At 38.2% G+C, this 16744-nt stretch overlaps 1 protein-coding gene across 1 annotated transcript; it reads right to left on the minus strand.

The window, feature by feature from the left end:
* Positions 1-6080: 6080 nt before the first annotated feature.
* On the minus strand, positions 6081-15323 carry NAPG (N-ethylmaleimide-sensitive factor attachment protein, gamma; the record flags this gene model as incomplete). The annotated part of the gene is made up of 11 exons (XM_009865532.1): positions 6081-6467; positions 7510-7639; positions 8887-8966; positions 9445-9523; positions 10625-10695; positions 12047-12113; positions 12247-12356; positions 12818-12848; positions 13391-13408; positions 14005-14089; positions 15235-15323. Coding segments are annotated over 11 exons (910 nt in total), but the record flags the coding sequence as incomplete, so codon positions are not given.
* Between the last annotated feature and the right edge of the window lie 1421 nt (positions 15324-16744).

Below are 16744 nucleotides of genomic sequence, written 5' to 3' on the forward strand. Positions count from 1 at the left end.
GAGTGCTCCTCCTGGGGCTGGGGCTCTCACTCGGCTCTGCCATCCGAGCGAGAGAAGGTGCTACCAAAAGCGGGGTGCTGGCCCCTGAGAATGGGAGCATCACCTTCTGCTCTCATTAGCTGCAGGGTCAGAAACCTCTTGGCATGGATCAGTCCTCATCCCTCCACATCTGCCTCTGCAGATGAATCAGAAAAGGGGCCTTTTTTTTTTTTGAAGTGTAGTCCTTTCAGCAAATTTCAGCAGAAGCCCTCTTTCCATCAGCCAACATACCATTGCATGAAAACTGACTTCCTCACTCCTTCCATTTCCAGTTACTTCCTCCTCCACAACTTGTTGATTTGTCCTTAATGACACATTTTGTCTAGGAGGCATTTCATGAAATTTTGTGGCTGCAAGGAGAGTTGCAATTGTAGCAGAATCAGCCAGTCCTAGGGCTGAAGACGTCTATTAATAACTTATACTACACACAGGCTACTGTGTTATGAGCTCTTCACCCACCCACCCTCTCTAACCTGATTCTTAATTACTTGATTTCCCAGGCTGCTGTTCAGAGAAGGGGAGAGAAATGTGCGTTAGTCCTATCCATCACAGCTGGGATATGAACCTCCTGAAGGGTTAACAAGTGATAAAACACTCTGGCAAAAAAATAAATGCACTTGTCTAAGTTTGGGGAGGCAGGTGAGAAGTAGATGGGTATCAGCACAAGGGGCAGGAAAATTAGAACCGCATTCATTCCCAGGGCGTCTGGCCTACGGCTGAGGACTCGCAGGGCAGCCAGCGCAGGAGAGGAAGGTGATGGGCTGGGCCCACAGGAATGCTTTCTTCAACAACTCCAGGCGGGTGTTTCAAGTCGTGAGAAGCAGCAGCAAGAGCAGGTCCCCGTGCGGAAGTTTCTAACCAAATCAACACAAAATAATCTGAGTGGATTTAAACATAAAAGCTGTCCTAAACACGGAGCAAAGGCTTCCCACCTGCACAGGAAAGCCCTTTGCTTGCTCGGCGGCACCATCTAGTGCTAACACAGCAACAACGCTCTTGGGAAAAGAAAGCATTCCAGGTTACACGGCAGTGAGAAACAATGTAAAATAAAGGAACATAAATACATATCCAAAACATGCAAGGCAACTGATGATAATGTGTTTTCACTTCACACACCATAGGGCCTACTTCTGTACCGAAATATTTCTGTCGAGTAATCTAAACTCGTTGTGCACCAGTCAACATCCCAGCAACGCGCCTCGGAGCCCAGCCACGCTCGTTACCACTATTCCCATTAGACTCAGCAGATGAGCCAACAACAGCCATATGTTCTTGAAACATACGTGCAGCTCCGCAGCTGCCTCTCGCTCCCATTCCAGGCTGGAGGCTACGCTGCTGCACTGCATACGCACTGGAAATCATGGCTGAAGGGCACAACAATGGTTCTGAAACAAAGGCCCTCTCAGCCTTTTGGGAGGTGGTCAGATACAGCACTCCCATCATCTCCAGCAGGTACTGAGATACAAGAAGAGATGAGCAAGGCTCTGGGGAATGCTGGCCTCTACAGACCATCAGCTTAGAGATTTACATCACTGCTCCCACTCAACCACAGATCCCAAGTGGTTCCCTCCTGCTCCAGAAAGTTGCATCTACTTGCTCTAATTTTATGACTACTAGTTGTCGGGGTTGGGCTTCTCTTTTCCATTTCCTACACACAACAAAAAGTTCACTACTTATTATAAACTTAAGTGATAAAGAGTTTCATTTTTCCGAGAGCAGTTTAGTTCTTACCATTTTCACAGCTGCTTATTTGCAACATCTGAGGGACAATTCCTGTAACGCTGAAGAACTTCAGTGCCAGATTCTTCAGCCTTCAAGTATTCCAGCACATTTGACTTTAAAATGCTAGAAAATATGATTTTTCTGCAGCTCCAAAGTTATAGTTTATACCCTTAAATCCTGTGAAGATCTGTCACTTTTGAAACGTTGAAATCTAGTAATTTTTGAAACTTCTTGTTGGATCTAACTGAATAATGACCAGCTTGAATCCTCATAGATGAAAACTGCTTTGAAAATCCAACCTGACCAATAAATGTGATTAACTCCAATGAACACAGAAGTCTTAAAATTCACACTCCTATTTCAAGTGTTCCCACTCCCTTCACTATTTCTGTACAAATCCAGCACATATAGAAAACTAATTGTTCTACATACTTTTAACAGAATCTGTTTTCATTCAAATACAAAAACATCCCTGCTTTAAAAGAAAGTCTTCCTCCCCAGCCTGTAATAGAATTACAAATTAAACTTTGGGAGAAAAAACTATGTACATCTACAGAGCTGCTTAAACATAAACCAGCAACACTTTAACATATATGCAAAATGACAAAGGTATAGAATGAATCATTCCAAAACCAACTAACCCTCTTCCTCACTCCACCCCGGTTTTAAATTAGCAAAAATCTATGACCTAAAGAGCAATTAAGTCACTTACACGTGTTCTTGCTAGGCAACAAACACCATTTCTAAAACTATCCTTGCTAGAACTTAAAGTTGAAGTTCTAGTAGCTAGGGCATCCTCCACACCCAAGTGACCCTCAGTCATTTTGGTGTAGGCACCTCTGAGCCTCCAGCAGGGCCCAGAGGCACACATGATGCATCTCTGACAGTCGGTAGTGACACTCAAAGATAGGTTCTCACACCAAACTTTCTCACATCCTTTCTGGATTTCAGCATATGAGGATAAATCTCAGAGCACATTTGTGTATTCTTCCAGAAGACTTCAAGATTTTGCCACGCATTCAACCAGCCCAACCGTGGAAACCAGTGCTCTATCTCTATGGCAGATCTAAGAATCTGTATGTCCACATCTTTAGAAACACAGTCTTAATGCCTTGCATAACTAGCCAAGATTAAGGAAGATCCAGGATTGCAGAATCAATTCCTTCTCTGTTTTGTGTTGTTAAGGATGACAAATTCAGGTCTAACGATCACTCGATACAACAATTTTGTTTTCTGAATACAAGCCTTTGGGAAGTGAAGTGGTAGCAATGAAGCACCAAGATGTTATAACCAGAAGAGAAACAAAACACATATATACCTTTTTATTCTGAGTGGACCGAATTGCCCAAGATGTGCCACCAGCAGAAAGGTACCAAAAGGCCAGTTATAACAACGAAACCATAGGATAAATGAAACCGGCTGTAAACAAATGTCTAGAGAATAAGCCAAAAGGACTGACCACCACTGACTTTCATCATTCAAACCTGAGCCAGTAGGTTCCCAAGACTTAGTTCTGGATCACATAATACACGTGTGATACTTGGTGACATGATCTGCAGTAAAACGGTCACACATAAAATCTGCTTGAGATTGAAAAATAATACGCATTTGCAAATGGTGGTGCTCAGCAGAACCTGATCAACAGAAGTGAAAGTTAGCACAAATGCATTAGTTTCAAGTTTTATTTTGCCTGTTGGTGAAACACACAGCCTCTTCTCCAGAGGCAGCATTTGTTGAACTGTTACAAACACATTTTATACTCTAATACACCACAGATCTGGAAAAAGGACAAATAAAGCACAGGTTTCACACTGCACTCGGGTATACTGAGTCTTAAGTTACAGATAATTTAGAAATTTTCCGATTTTACATATACATTGCATTGGCCATCACTCAGCCTCCATGCACAACTTAATTTTATTTTTCTTACAGTAAACACTGATTTTGGAAACTTTCTTGCTCTAAATGGTATCTCTTCCACTTTAAATCACTTAAATGATATTTACATAAGTGTGCAAATCGCTTTGAAAGATAGAAACAAACACTAACACATATAGACAGCTTCTATAGTTAAACATTTACTAAAAGGTAATTAACATTCCAATCACACTTTCTTTGCCTAAAATAGGAGAATAAGTTATATAAAATAGACCATCTTTTCAGACACTTCTATTTCAGATTTGGTCTTCGCAGCAACATTGCAATCAAAGATTAAGATTCTAGTCCTAAAAATTCAGAGAAGCCCCTTTCAATACAATGGCAGCTTAACATATTTAGTAAAAGTTATTTTGCCTCAGATTTTGCACACTTGGCACAGGGAAAAGAGAAAAAAGCTGGCAGAGTGGAAAGACGGTCTTGCACATCTATTTTATTTTTTGGCAATATGAAAAGTATCCTTTAAGAATTTAATACATAAATTAATTTTCCTTTTAAGGGCCTGTTAGTTCTACAAGCACAGTTTAAATAAAAGTCTGCAATTTCTTTCACAGAAGCACATAAAGCTCCCAATTTTGTTGCATGTGTCATGTTCTCAGATATATACAACTGTTGACATGCACACACAAAAGTAGACTCCTTGGGGCCATTCAACAAAATGGATTGCAGAAATGGAAGCAGCAGGAAGAGCCTGAAAAAAAAATATTTGGCATCCCTAGTGCTCCTACATGTCCATTTTTTGCCCCCACTTGTGATAAAGACACCTCATAAAAAGTGCATGGTCACCTTCATGAACAAATTCAGAAGGCAGAAGTTGAGCGAACAGAAGTGAGGTGCTCCAATGGTAAAAAAAAAAAGAAGAGTTACAGGGAAGTCTTTAAAACCATCTTTCATGTACACTTGTAATCAGAAAAAAGCAATCAATTCCCAAGATTCCATTTAGACTACTATATAGATGAACCAAAACTTCTATATACATCAAAGGGAAGTTATCTGTCAGTCAGTAAAGAACTACGGGTATAGTCTCAAATAGCTTTAAAATCCAATCTGATCATTACATAATACAAAGACAAAACTGCTTTTTGAATACCCATTAAATCATAACGTGACTGTTGCAGCAGTCCTGCCTGCAAATCGCATTGGAGCTTGTGCACCCATCACAGTGCTAGGGAGTACTACCCACCCCAAGGAAAATTAATAAACTCTCTTAAAGTCTTAATTTAAAGTCTAAATTTAACTCTCTTAAAGTTTACCTTCATCACAATTATGTCTGACACACACTGATGTCGCACATCAAATATGTAGGTCAGATATACGCTTGAGATTTTTGAAGACATCCAATTCCTTAATATGGCAGGAACTGTACCAACGCTTAACACTGTATTTTCGGTCTATTGTTTATTGAACTTTGGGCATTACGTATCACACACAAATCCCTGCTGGATTCCAAGTGATCTCACCCTAGTGCAGATCCTGATTAGGTTCTACTGAAGAAACAGACCACAGGTACAACTTCTGGGGTTCTCAACTTTTAAGCATAAAATGGTCAAACAAATTTGAGACACTACAGAAGTCTGCAAAACACCCGATGATTTGAAATCAAATAAAAATATAAAAGATGCATTAAAATTTGGTTACTTTGGATTCTGAGCTAGTTTGAAAAATGCCTTTTGTAAAAGATAGCTGTTCTACGCTTTGAAAATGTGAAGGAATGAAATGTCTTCCTACACTAGTGCACTGATTAGTAAATAAACTCATGGAGCACTCAGATATTTCACCTAAGTATTTGTTGAACCTTGTCTTCAGAGCTTTATATTCAATGCATATTATCTGCAACCTTCAGTTTCTTTTTTAGTTATAGTATGCTTCAGGAACACCACTAAAAAGGTTATCCTTCCATTCCCCAGGTGTACATTACAAACCCTATGCAAACATTTATTTTCAGAGTTCAGGTTGAAAAAGTTCCTAAAATGAAGACGTGTGTGTGCTTTTAAGCTTGTAAGACAGCTTCAGACTACTTGACTTAGTATTTTCCAAGAGCCACACGGATATTGCCTGCAAAGAATATAGTATTAAAATAGTATTTTCACAGTGGAGTAAGAACATGTTGAAAGCAATCTGAATGCTCCCTCTAGTGCTTAATACTGGTTAAGAAACCTGTGTGGCACAGTCTGCCTCAAATGGTGTTAAGCAGAAGATAAAGAGGCAGATGGATGACTGTATATTTTACTCAAAAGCCAATCACAAATATATTACTGGGCTCAAAATGCGTCAGCTGTCAAAATCAAGAATTGAAATTTTCTACCACTCTCCCTACACCAGTGCTTCTGGGGCTTTGGTTTTTTTAAACTGTGCTTTTAGTAAAAACTTCGCTCAAAATTTTCCCATTGAATGAAGGCAGGGCCCTGAGGAAGCTCCTACCAGGTAAGAAATGAAGTCCAAAGATGTGTCAAGATGATAGGTACAATCGTGCTTTTTCTCCTGTATTGTACCCAGGAGCTACCAAGATAATATTAGCATTCCCATATCAAAATTGCAATGAAGCTCTGGTAAATCTGGTACCTTTGGATATGCTCAACATCACAAATAAGTCAGATATTTAAGATAAACTATGTCTGCAGCTAGCATAGTCCACCAGAATATTCATCCTCTTCCTCATCAGCATGTGAGCCCCCTGCAGCCAGTCCTCTTGCTTTGTCTTGTGCAGCATTTGGCGATTTTTTCTTGATTCCACCTCCTGGGACCACCAAGGTAAGACCAAGCTTGGCATACTGACAATGATAAGGCAAGTTTAATTTCTGTACCATCACAGAAAAAAAATCTTATTGAATCAGACTGCACAGAAGACTGACACAATAAACAAGCAGGTAACACTCAGTTCAGAACACTGATTGATGCTGCTTTCAGAGTCTGTTTTTTCCAGATTAAAATAAGCCTAACATTGGTTTATTTTTTCTATCTCAAACACTCTTGAGAATGGGAGGCAAGATCTGTATTGATATTGCTTATTATAGAATAACTTGGCCACATCCTGCAGTTTGTGTTTCAAGCTTTACATAAAAAAATCCCAATTTTTCAGTACATAGTTCTGCATATGCTATCTAGTAATAGTTCATGCAAAAAGTTTTACAAGTGTTTTTCAGTAAGACCAGTACCTTAACTTTTACTATCAACATAGTAACAAAGTAAAATCAGTCAATACTGTAATAAAGTTTGGCATGAATGGATGTTTCCTTTGTTTCACACCTTTACTATCCTTCTACAATTTACAAGTGCAATTTTATTATCTTTTTTAAAACTGTGAGGGCAGAACAGGACACAACTACTTTCTTAAAATTAAAAAAAAAAATCCCCTAATTACTACCTTGCTAAAGAATAGGCACTGAAAAAAACCCAACCTTTCAATAATACCATCCTGGAGGCATCCCATTCTGTAATGTTTATGCATGCATATCAGTGATATGATATTTCTGAGATAGAGCATAAGCAGCAAACTTGTCTGGCCCCTAAGGAACTAAGCAGAAGTGAACTGCATTTTAGTCAACTTGTCAAACTTCAGCAAATTCATAACAAACTGCTCTCACCTAAGACTTCCCACCATTTGAAAGAATAAACAACGTGGGAATTGACACTGGCAGGCAGCAAAGTAAAAGAATATATAAAGTTCACAGGCATGGGGTAGGATGACAGAGAAACTCACAATAACTACTTGGACCCTCCTCTTAACATCCTCTACGAGAAATAAAATCTCTCTCAACCTGAACTAGCAAAAGGATTATAAAAAAAAAAAGTCCATAAAAACTGCCTACTTACATCATTGTCCATGTATTTGAAGAGTGGCAAATTACAGACTTCAGAAACTTGATCCTGATCTTGCTGGTCATACCCTTCTAAAAGTTGCTCTAGTGCTGCACAGTCTTCACTTCCATTAAATCCTGGTATACTGAAGGAAATTCAGAGTTCATTTAGGGCTTTTCACAGTAATCTACTTGATACCCAATTGTTCTGCCTTTAAATGCCACTGATTAATAGTAGAAGAGTAAGCAGTTTTTAAGAATCTCATGGACTGGTTATTCCAGAAACCTGCCTATAACCACTTTGATTTCTCCAGGTACATAGATCATATCCATAAAATTAAACTTTCAGCAGTAATAGTTTGCATGCGTGTGCTGGGTGTACAGTCATCATCAAGATAGAGAGAGAACATTAAAATTTTAAAATTTTTCCTGACCAGTCGATGTACTCTTTCTCCACTGTACATAAAAAAAAATTCTGTAATAAGTTTCTGTATATAAAATACAAACTGAAGACTTGGAAAGTATCAGCAAGATGTTTAAAGACTGGTCTTGAAAAATTCTTTCTAAAGTAAAATTTAAATCACACATATATTCAAGTCATTTCACTAAAAACATAGTTTAAGTAAAAACATGTTGCTGCAGTATTTTGTTACTGAAGTCCTACTGAAAGCTGAAGTGGAGAGTTGCTGGGAATGCCTCTAGAACCTCGTTGAACACTAATCCAGATTTTGACACTAGAATTTTCTCCTGGACATTTAAAGAATTGCTTCTTTATTCCAATTCCTTCTTTAGTCCAAGACTACTTTCTGCTTCCTATTTATCTTTCAGTTCAATTAATCATTTTAAAATAAAAGTCACAAACCCCAGAAAACTTGCTTGTCTTTCCATGTATGATGAGGGCAAGATCCCCTAGATCAGCATAACCAGAAATGTAGTAATTCATATGCTGCAAATTTTTCTTCAAAAAACCCCCTACATTAACTTTTCCCTCAATCTAATCACCATACTGGGTAGCTTAACTGAATATACTGGGATGCTGCTACCACACATTTTGAGACTGTATTTGTATTTCCATTCTCAAACTGTAATAGAAGACTGTATTACCATATTTTAATTTCCATCTCATTTCACCTGTTGCTCGTAACTACTTCTTTATGACTAAGTTTTTATTTAGGTTCATTAAGAAGAATCATCATGGTAATTACAGCTGTTAAGAGCAAAAAAAAAAAATCCTGATTGCCATATAATAGGAATGCTATTATTGTACTGTAAGTCAACAGACGTACAGGCTTAAAATTTCTTACCAGACAGTGTTTCCAATGCTCTTTCATAAGAACAGATCTACATTAACGAAACATTCAGTTTAAAACTATAGGACATGACATAGACTTACCTATAGCTTTCCCTCACACATCTTTCTGCAGCAACATAATCATTTCTGTGAAGATGAACTAAGACTTGAGCAATTGTTTTCTAAATAAAAAAAAAAAGACCCAACCTGGTGATTCTCTATAAATTACCAGTAAAATGTTAGAAAAATACTAGACTGCTAATATTTAATGTGAAAAAGGTCATTATGATCCACAATAATCCTAAATTACTGACACGAGACAGAACAACATAGTGAAAAAGTAGTTACCCATATGCTCAACTGGTATGAAAGAGATTATCTACTAAAACACTGTAACGAACTGTTACACGAATATTTTTGTGGTTTATTTTTGATAACATCTTCATTTTTCATGTGTTTGTTGTATTTCACAGCTCCTGCAGATAACAGCATCTTATCTTCAGCGTTACAGTAGTGAAAAAAGCACAGTTAGAGGCTGGGGAAACAAGCACTACCACAGATTATCTAAACATATTCCTGAATCAAGAGGTACATACTGCCAGTCAGATGCCAGCTAGTTACCCAGAAAGACACTATCAGAAACTGTCTCTTAGAATTTACCTTATAGCACGTTGGGTAGTTTTCAATTTCCTTATAAATACTTTTTTCCTTTTGAAGAGACAATGCAGCCTCATCTAATCTAAAAAATCAAAGAAGAGTTAGGAGTATTAGTGTCAGGAGTACAGCATAAGGAACCTGAGGCTAATTACAAAGTGCTTAGCTAATACACCTCAAGTCTACTGAAATAAAAAGCAGCACAATTAAAAATCAGCAGATTACTAGCAAAGTAGATGAGTAAATACAGAGTCAGCAATCCCTTCTGTTTACCTGGTATTCATTCTGAGAAAATTCACTTTTCATAACATTGTACAAGATGAATGCCATGTTATGTACCCTGAGATATTTCTGTATGAGGTTACTATAAGCTATCAGTAAGTCTGATATCCATGAACTATCCATATTAAATCATAGTAGCTGATTTTGAGTTTGAATACTCTTTCATTCACCATTTTAAACTTCAAGAAATTAGCAAAAGCACACGAGCTATAAAGCAGCAGAGTAAACAAGTCTTTCAGATGTTCCAAAGCTATATTGACTGTTTTCACAGATTTTCAAGTTACTTTATAAGTATCAGTTTCCAACTACAACTCTGCAGTGAAATAAAGTGTCTTAAATTCAGATTTAGAAGTGCAGATAATTTCTTAAAGGAAATATGTGCTTTAGTGAAGCAAGTCTAAGCTGAACTGCAGGTCAAGTTTGGGGCTAGCAATTAACAATTAAAATATATTCCCACTGAGATTCAAACATATAATCTTTAAGAAGTCAACAATCAGACTGCTGGCAGATTTCTTTCCTCAGATTAGTCACCTAATTCCCCTCTGTTATATCCCACAGCTACAGAAGACTTGCAAGTACTTTCTACATATTAGTGGTAGAAGGGAAAAAAAATCCCACACAAATTCCTGAAGTAGTTTAAGAATCAATAAGAACAGGTATATGTGCTTTCTAGCTATTCAACAAACACAAAGGGAACAAAGCCTTAGCACCCACATCCTCCCATCTCAGGATAAAAACCAGGTGGTTCCTGGATGACCATGCCACATCCCACAGAAACTGAGTTTTAGTTTGAAGTTCATCTCAAAGAATTAAGTAAGAGTATATAAACCCAACAACAGCAAGAAAAAAAAATCGCTATAAAAAAGTCAGTAAAATTTAAAATCAAAAAGATATAAAGCTATACCTGCGTCCTCTGACTAGAAGTCTTGATGCCTTCCCTAGCATTTCTAATGCTTGCCGTAAACGTTCTTCATTCTACAGAAAAACAAAAATAATTCATACATTCATATTTCATTTGCATAAAATTAAGACCTCTGGACCTTAATCTAAGTATATCATCTGTAACTTAGACCAGCTGTTAATTACTATATCAGCAATTCACACAACCAAGGGAAACATGAAAAGTATCAGTACACTCAAGTCCCACAGCCAGCTCCTGTACAGATCTACCTGTAGTGGTTTGGCCCTGGCTGGAGGCCAGGACCTCACCAGAGCTGCTCTATCATTCCCCTTTTTTAGATGGACAGGGGGAGGGAAGATGTAACAAGAGGCCCATGGGTTAAGATAAAAAGCAGTTTAATACAGGAATAGCAAATGCCACGCGCAGAAGCTAAGTGAAACAAAGATTATTCTCTACTTCCCATCAGCAGGTGATGTCCAGCCACTTTCCCAGGAAGCAGGGCTCCAGCACGCATAGCCATTGCTCCAGAGGACTAAGACAAATAGCGAATGCCCCTCCACTTCCCTCTTCCTTCTCGCTTTTATATCTGAGCTGATGTCATATGGTATGGAATACCCCTTTGGTAAGTTTGGGTCAGCTGGCCGGGCTGTATCCTCTCCCAAGATGCTGCCCACGCCCAGCCTACTGCTGGGGGAATGTTGGAAAACCACAGCCTTGGTGCTGTGTGAGCACTGGGGTGCTATCAAAACCCTTCTAGCTACCACTCCAAAAACACAGCACCGAGAGAGCTGCTGCAGGAAGATTAACTCCACCTCAGCCTGACCCGATAGTCTACCGAGCAAGGTAATGTCAATACAAACTTAGAATCATAGAATAGCCTAGAGATCATCTAACCCAACCCCCCTGCCATAGGCAGGGATGCCCTTAACTAGACCAGGTTGCTCAAGGCCTCATCCAACCTGGCCTTGAACATCTCCAGGGAAGGGGCTCATCTGGAAACATGTGACAACTGATGATAAAGAAAGACATCAAAAGCCATTACAGAAAGACAAATCATCTGCTCGTGGGATGGGAAGAGCATCAGTCACGTTCCCTAACCTCTGAGCTGCCCAACAAGAGATAGAAGACTTGACAACATAGAAAACTCTGCCACAAACAAGCCCCAAACTAAGAAAAAGGCAAAGTAACTGGATTCCTAATGTTTATAATCTCCTCCTCTACAGCATAAGAATCCTTCAGCTTCATTACTCAGCTACTGATACAAAAGGAAGGAAAAATAATTTAGAATCTAGTCTTAGGCTTTTTCTTAATTTTATAACTAACACTAAACACCAATTCATTCATCTTCATATACCTTCTGGGACTGGAAAGTTCTTTGCTGGCAGGCAAAAATAAAAAAAAAAAAGCCCCCCAAACTCTACTTACTTCAAACACTGATGCTGCTTGCTGGTAGAGCTGCACAGCCTTCTCTGGGCTCACATTTTCTATTAACCTGTAACAAACATAAGTCATTTCTCTTCAGCTGAAAAAAACGTTTTACCTGAAAGCATCAAAAAGAGAAGAAACAAAACCAAAGTCATACCCGTGCCCTGCATGCATTCTAGCCCCCAATACCACAGACTTACTTTCCTGCCCGTTCCAGGGCAATAGCTGCTGTATCTGGTGTCCCATTCTCCAGGTACATCATACTGGCTTTCTCAATCAGCTGCACTGCTTCAGGGAGTCTCTGCATCTCCTGCAAAGCAATTCCTGCTTTCAGGAATTGGGCTTAGGTACAATGAAACAAATCAAGGCAAACACTAATATCTTATTTATAAAGATTCTGATTTTTATTGACAAACATGTAGAGCTCGTGAAAGTTGACCACCGACTCCATAAAATTCATTTGTAAGTACCAAACTTTCCTGTAAGGCATACATTTGTGGTAGTTTAGAGCAGACACAGCACCACTTTCTGTTACCCTCTGACATGAGGCCTTCACCTTTCCCTTCAAAAGGAAAACCTTTTTTTTTCCTCCACCCCCTCCAATTACAAATGTCACTTCCCGAACCTACTGAAGGTACTAGGGGGGATTATAAGCCAAAAAATATTACTTTAATATGCAATTCATTTGCATATATGTGCAAGATGTTCCAGTACACAATACTCCTTACTACGAAACAGAACTTTTTAATAAAAAATAGTACATGAAGATACCTTTAACATCATGCCAGCTTGTTCATAGGCTCTGCGGAGAAAGAATTTACAATTCAGTTACATGTGGTGTATTTCTGCAAGCTGTAGTTACAGTATGCATCTGCTATCGCTTCACTGTTAACATGTAATGCTTTGAAGATATCTCAAGTGTTTTATTTAATGAGACAGTGCGTGGGTAACATTATCTTCCACAAATGAAATACTTCAACCACACTCCCCAGTAAAAATCTATTCTCATGATCTGACTCACAGGCAGTAACTGCATTATTTGTCATTATCTGCTTGCTCTGAAGCACTCTTTAATTAAAAAAAAAATTATAAGATCAATAGTATAGAATTTTAAAAGCAGCAAAAGTTCATCTAAGCAAAAATTCTGACACCAAAAGATCATTCCTTCAGATGGTCATTCCAGGTTTTCAGATTTTGCTAGCCTGCTCTTCCATTTAACTGATTCTGAAAACTGCAAAATCACTTGAACCATATCATTTACTACAGTGTGATCAAAATGACAGTTCATGGTTGTACCATATATTAGAAAAATTGTTTCAGATTGCCCACTACTTCTGTACTTACTTGGCAGCATGGAAGAGACTGGAAGCAACATTGTCAAAGTCAAGGACAACAGTCACAAAAATACAATGTAGAAAAAATATTAATGTACAAAATCTTACACAAATACTAGTTTCAAAGCAAGGAATCACATAAGGCAGATCCAGTCTACTATATTTGTAGGCAAGGTGCCAGAAATAGATGCTTCTAAAGACATATCCAAGTATAATTGCATGTAAAATTGTAAAAAGTACATTTATTTAAAATATGTTCCTGATTACTAAATACTACTATAAGTATTACAATAATATCAGAGTTGCATTTAGTTTATACCATCCATCTGTAAGTATTTAAAAAAAAATACCACAATTTCTGAAGCAGTATCTGGACTTCTCAGGCACCGGTCAGCATCTTATTAATCCAGTCATTATTAGAAACAACACAGATTTTCTAACCAAAAGAGTTCTTTAGTTTTCTCACTCAGAGCACACAGGAATAGCCTTTTAAAAGACAATTTTGTTAGACTGACAAAACGCACAAATACATTGAATACATCTTCTACCAACCCCATTACTCCATTCTAAGTAGCAATTAGTCAGCTTCTTGGGAAAAAAGAACAATAATCAATGAAAAGATACGCTTTATTGTTTTCATGTGCCTCAGCTTCCCGTAAACAGGCTTCCCTTGCCTGGTCAAACTGCTTGGCATTCTTAAAAGCAACAGCTGAAAGAAATCAAACAAAGTTCATATTTACAGTTTGCCATTTTCCTTTTTTCACTACTTCTGCTCAATAATTTAGCCACCTAGAGATGCAAACAGACTCTTGAAATGTATGGCTTCAGTTTACCAAGCTCTTCCAAAGAAAAACCATGACAATTCTCCTCGCCTCATCAGTCACTTAGTTACCATTAAAAACATTTATTGTCAGCAACACTTCCACACCATCGCTGTGCATTGTGCATAATGTGTGTAGTTGGATTTTGCAACTCACTCATTCTGGATTTTAATTACACAACTTCACAAATGCACATATACATAGTTTTAACCATTAGACGTTACACAAAATCAGTATGGCAGGAATAGAAGTGTACCACTAACAAAGCATACCTATAACAACTTCCTCAACACAACCACTTCAGGACACAAGTATTTCTATCTCCATTAGACTGATAGAACATTAAAGTAGGATTTAAAATAAATTTAATTTATAAATGCTCCAGTCACTCCTCCATGTTTGCATTTTTTATTCAGGCTTAAATGAATGAGTACGAATGCCTAGAGTAAAAAGTCAAAGAAACCACAATAAATTACTTCCATGAAAAGGAAGAAAATTTTTAAGAGCAAAAAGGAATGAACTAGTAAGAATTTTATATTCAGTGCAACACTTGCAGTGGAGAAGTAAAAAAAAAAAAAAAAAGGAGAAATGAGGTCTCACTATGCCTAAAAACACCAGACAGCACCTCTGCTTACAGAGACAGTCTTTGTCAGGACACACTTCATAAGATGATGAGAGTTTTAAAACAAGCTTCAATACTTGTTGTTTTGTAAGTAAAGTCATGGGATTTGGGGGTGGACAAGTGGAAGAATGAAAACTTTATCACATGTAGTATTATAAAAAGTAAAAGTTGAAAGCTCAAAAAAACCCAAACGTAACTGTTTTGATAACTGTTCTAGATCTCCAAGCACAATCTGCAATTTATTTTGCACTGCTACTAAGAGTATTTTTTGTTGTTTCATCTTACTTAGTCTTTACAACAGTTTTACTAATACAACAATGTACTGAATATATGTAAAAAGTGACAAGAGATTAAGCTTAAAGCATACTTTGAAACCATAAAGCATAAGGCCATATTTACAGCCATACATACCTGCCTTCCCATACTCGGTAGCTGCGCTGTCATAATCTGGTTTCCACTTTAAGAACCCAGTTTTCAGACTAAAATACAAGAAGAAAGACCTATCAAAAATTAGTTTTACCTCCAAAGCACTTCAGATCTACTTAAAACTTTAGACTACCTCTGAAAAGGAGCAATTACGGTGGCTTCACTACTCTGAAGCTAAACGCCAGCGCTGTTAGGAATTGCATGAAGCACTGTGATCATATCCCACAGTTACACACCTTGCCCTAACATTCTTGTACTGTTCCCAGAGTCTTCACATGTCCAACTCCTCAACAGTAAGAAGTCAACATAAGAAAAATATCCCTAATAGCACAACACCTACCGATATTTTTCATTACACATCATGAAGTTTCCAGCATTCCTCACCACAATTTTTTGCTGGTGAGAATTATCAAAGTCTCTCCACAGCATAACAAATGAAAGAGTTCAGTTACCACCACAAAGACAACGCCTCAGATATCTTTTATATGTATGCAATAGATCATGACATTAACATAGATCATGATACCACACATTGCAAAAATGAGGCAAGTCTTCAGGCAATGCTGATTTCAATATTATAACTTCCTCAAGTTATTTAAAACAAATACAAAAATTACCATAACTTTAGAGTCCACTTCCACATTTGTTATAGGCAGACACTTCAGATGCAATACATACTTAGCACTCAGATGGAAATCACCGTATATAACTCTCGAGTAAGCCTTTATATTATGTTACTTTTCTCACAGACAAAGTATCAAACGTGTTGAGCTGAAACACACAACGCTTTTATCTGCACAAGATTTAGGCATCTTTTATTCCAAATACTTTCTACTGAAAGGCACGTTTGATAAAGCAATTTGAGTAACATATCCTAGTACAGATTTTTTTTATTCTGAGGAGATCTCTCCTCTATCACAGTTTATACATTTGATACATTTGGATGGTCCATCGCTCTTCTAACTAAAATTACAGCATCTTTGGATTAGTCAGCACTGCTACACCTATACTGTAGCTTGTGAAATTGAGACTTATAAGCCAAATGGCTACACTCAGGCTTTAAAATACGCATTAAAAGACTATTACATGTAGACGTCAAGCCCTCTAAGTGTCATCACAGGTCTTTGAGAAAAAGAAACAACCACACATTTCTCATAGGCAAGAAATGAATGCACCATCTCAGCAAGGATAACATCTTTTATTCACCACAAGCCCCAAAACTGTTCTCTTTTTAGCAGAACAGCAGCAGTGACTCCTCTCGCTTTCCAGTCAGGGTCGGAGCAACGGCCCTCAGGGAAACCGCTCAAGCTCCAGGCCTCTGAGCCGTACAGGTTCACCCACACGACTTTTTACCTTTAGGGCCCCCTTGTTACCCTCAGCTCAGAGGATGAAAGGGGCCCTTTAGCACCCACCCCCGGCAGAGAGGGACCCCTGAGGCATTAGAGGGGCCAAGCACCGATGACCTCCGACTCTCTCTACGCCGGCTTCCCTCAGC

This window comes from Apaloderma vittatum, unplaced genomic scaffold, assembly GCF_000703405.1.
Source record: "Apaloderma vittatum isolate BGI_N311 unplaced genomic scaffold, ASM70340v1 scaffold8110, whole genome shotgun sequence".
NCBI lineage: Eukaryota > Metazoa > Chordata > Aves > Trogoniformes > Trogonidae > Apaloderma > Apaloderma vittatum.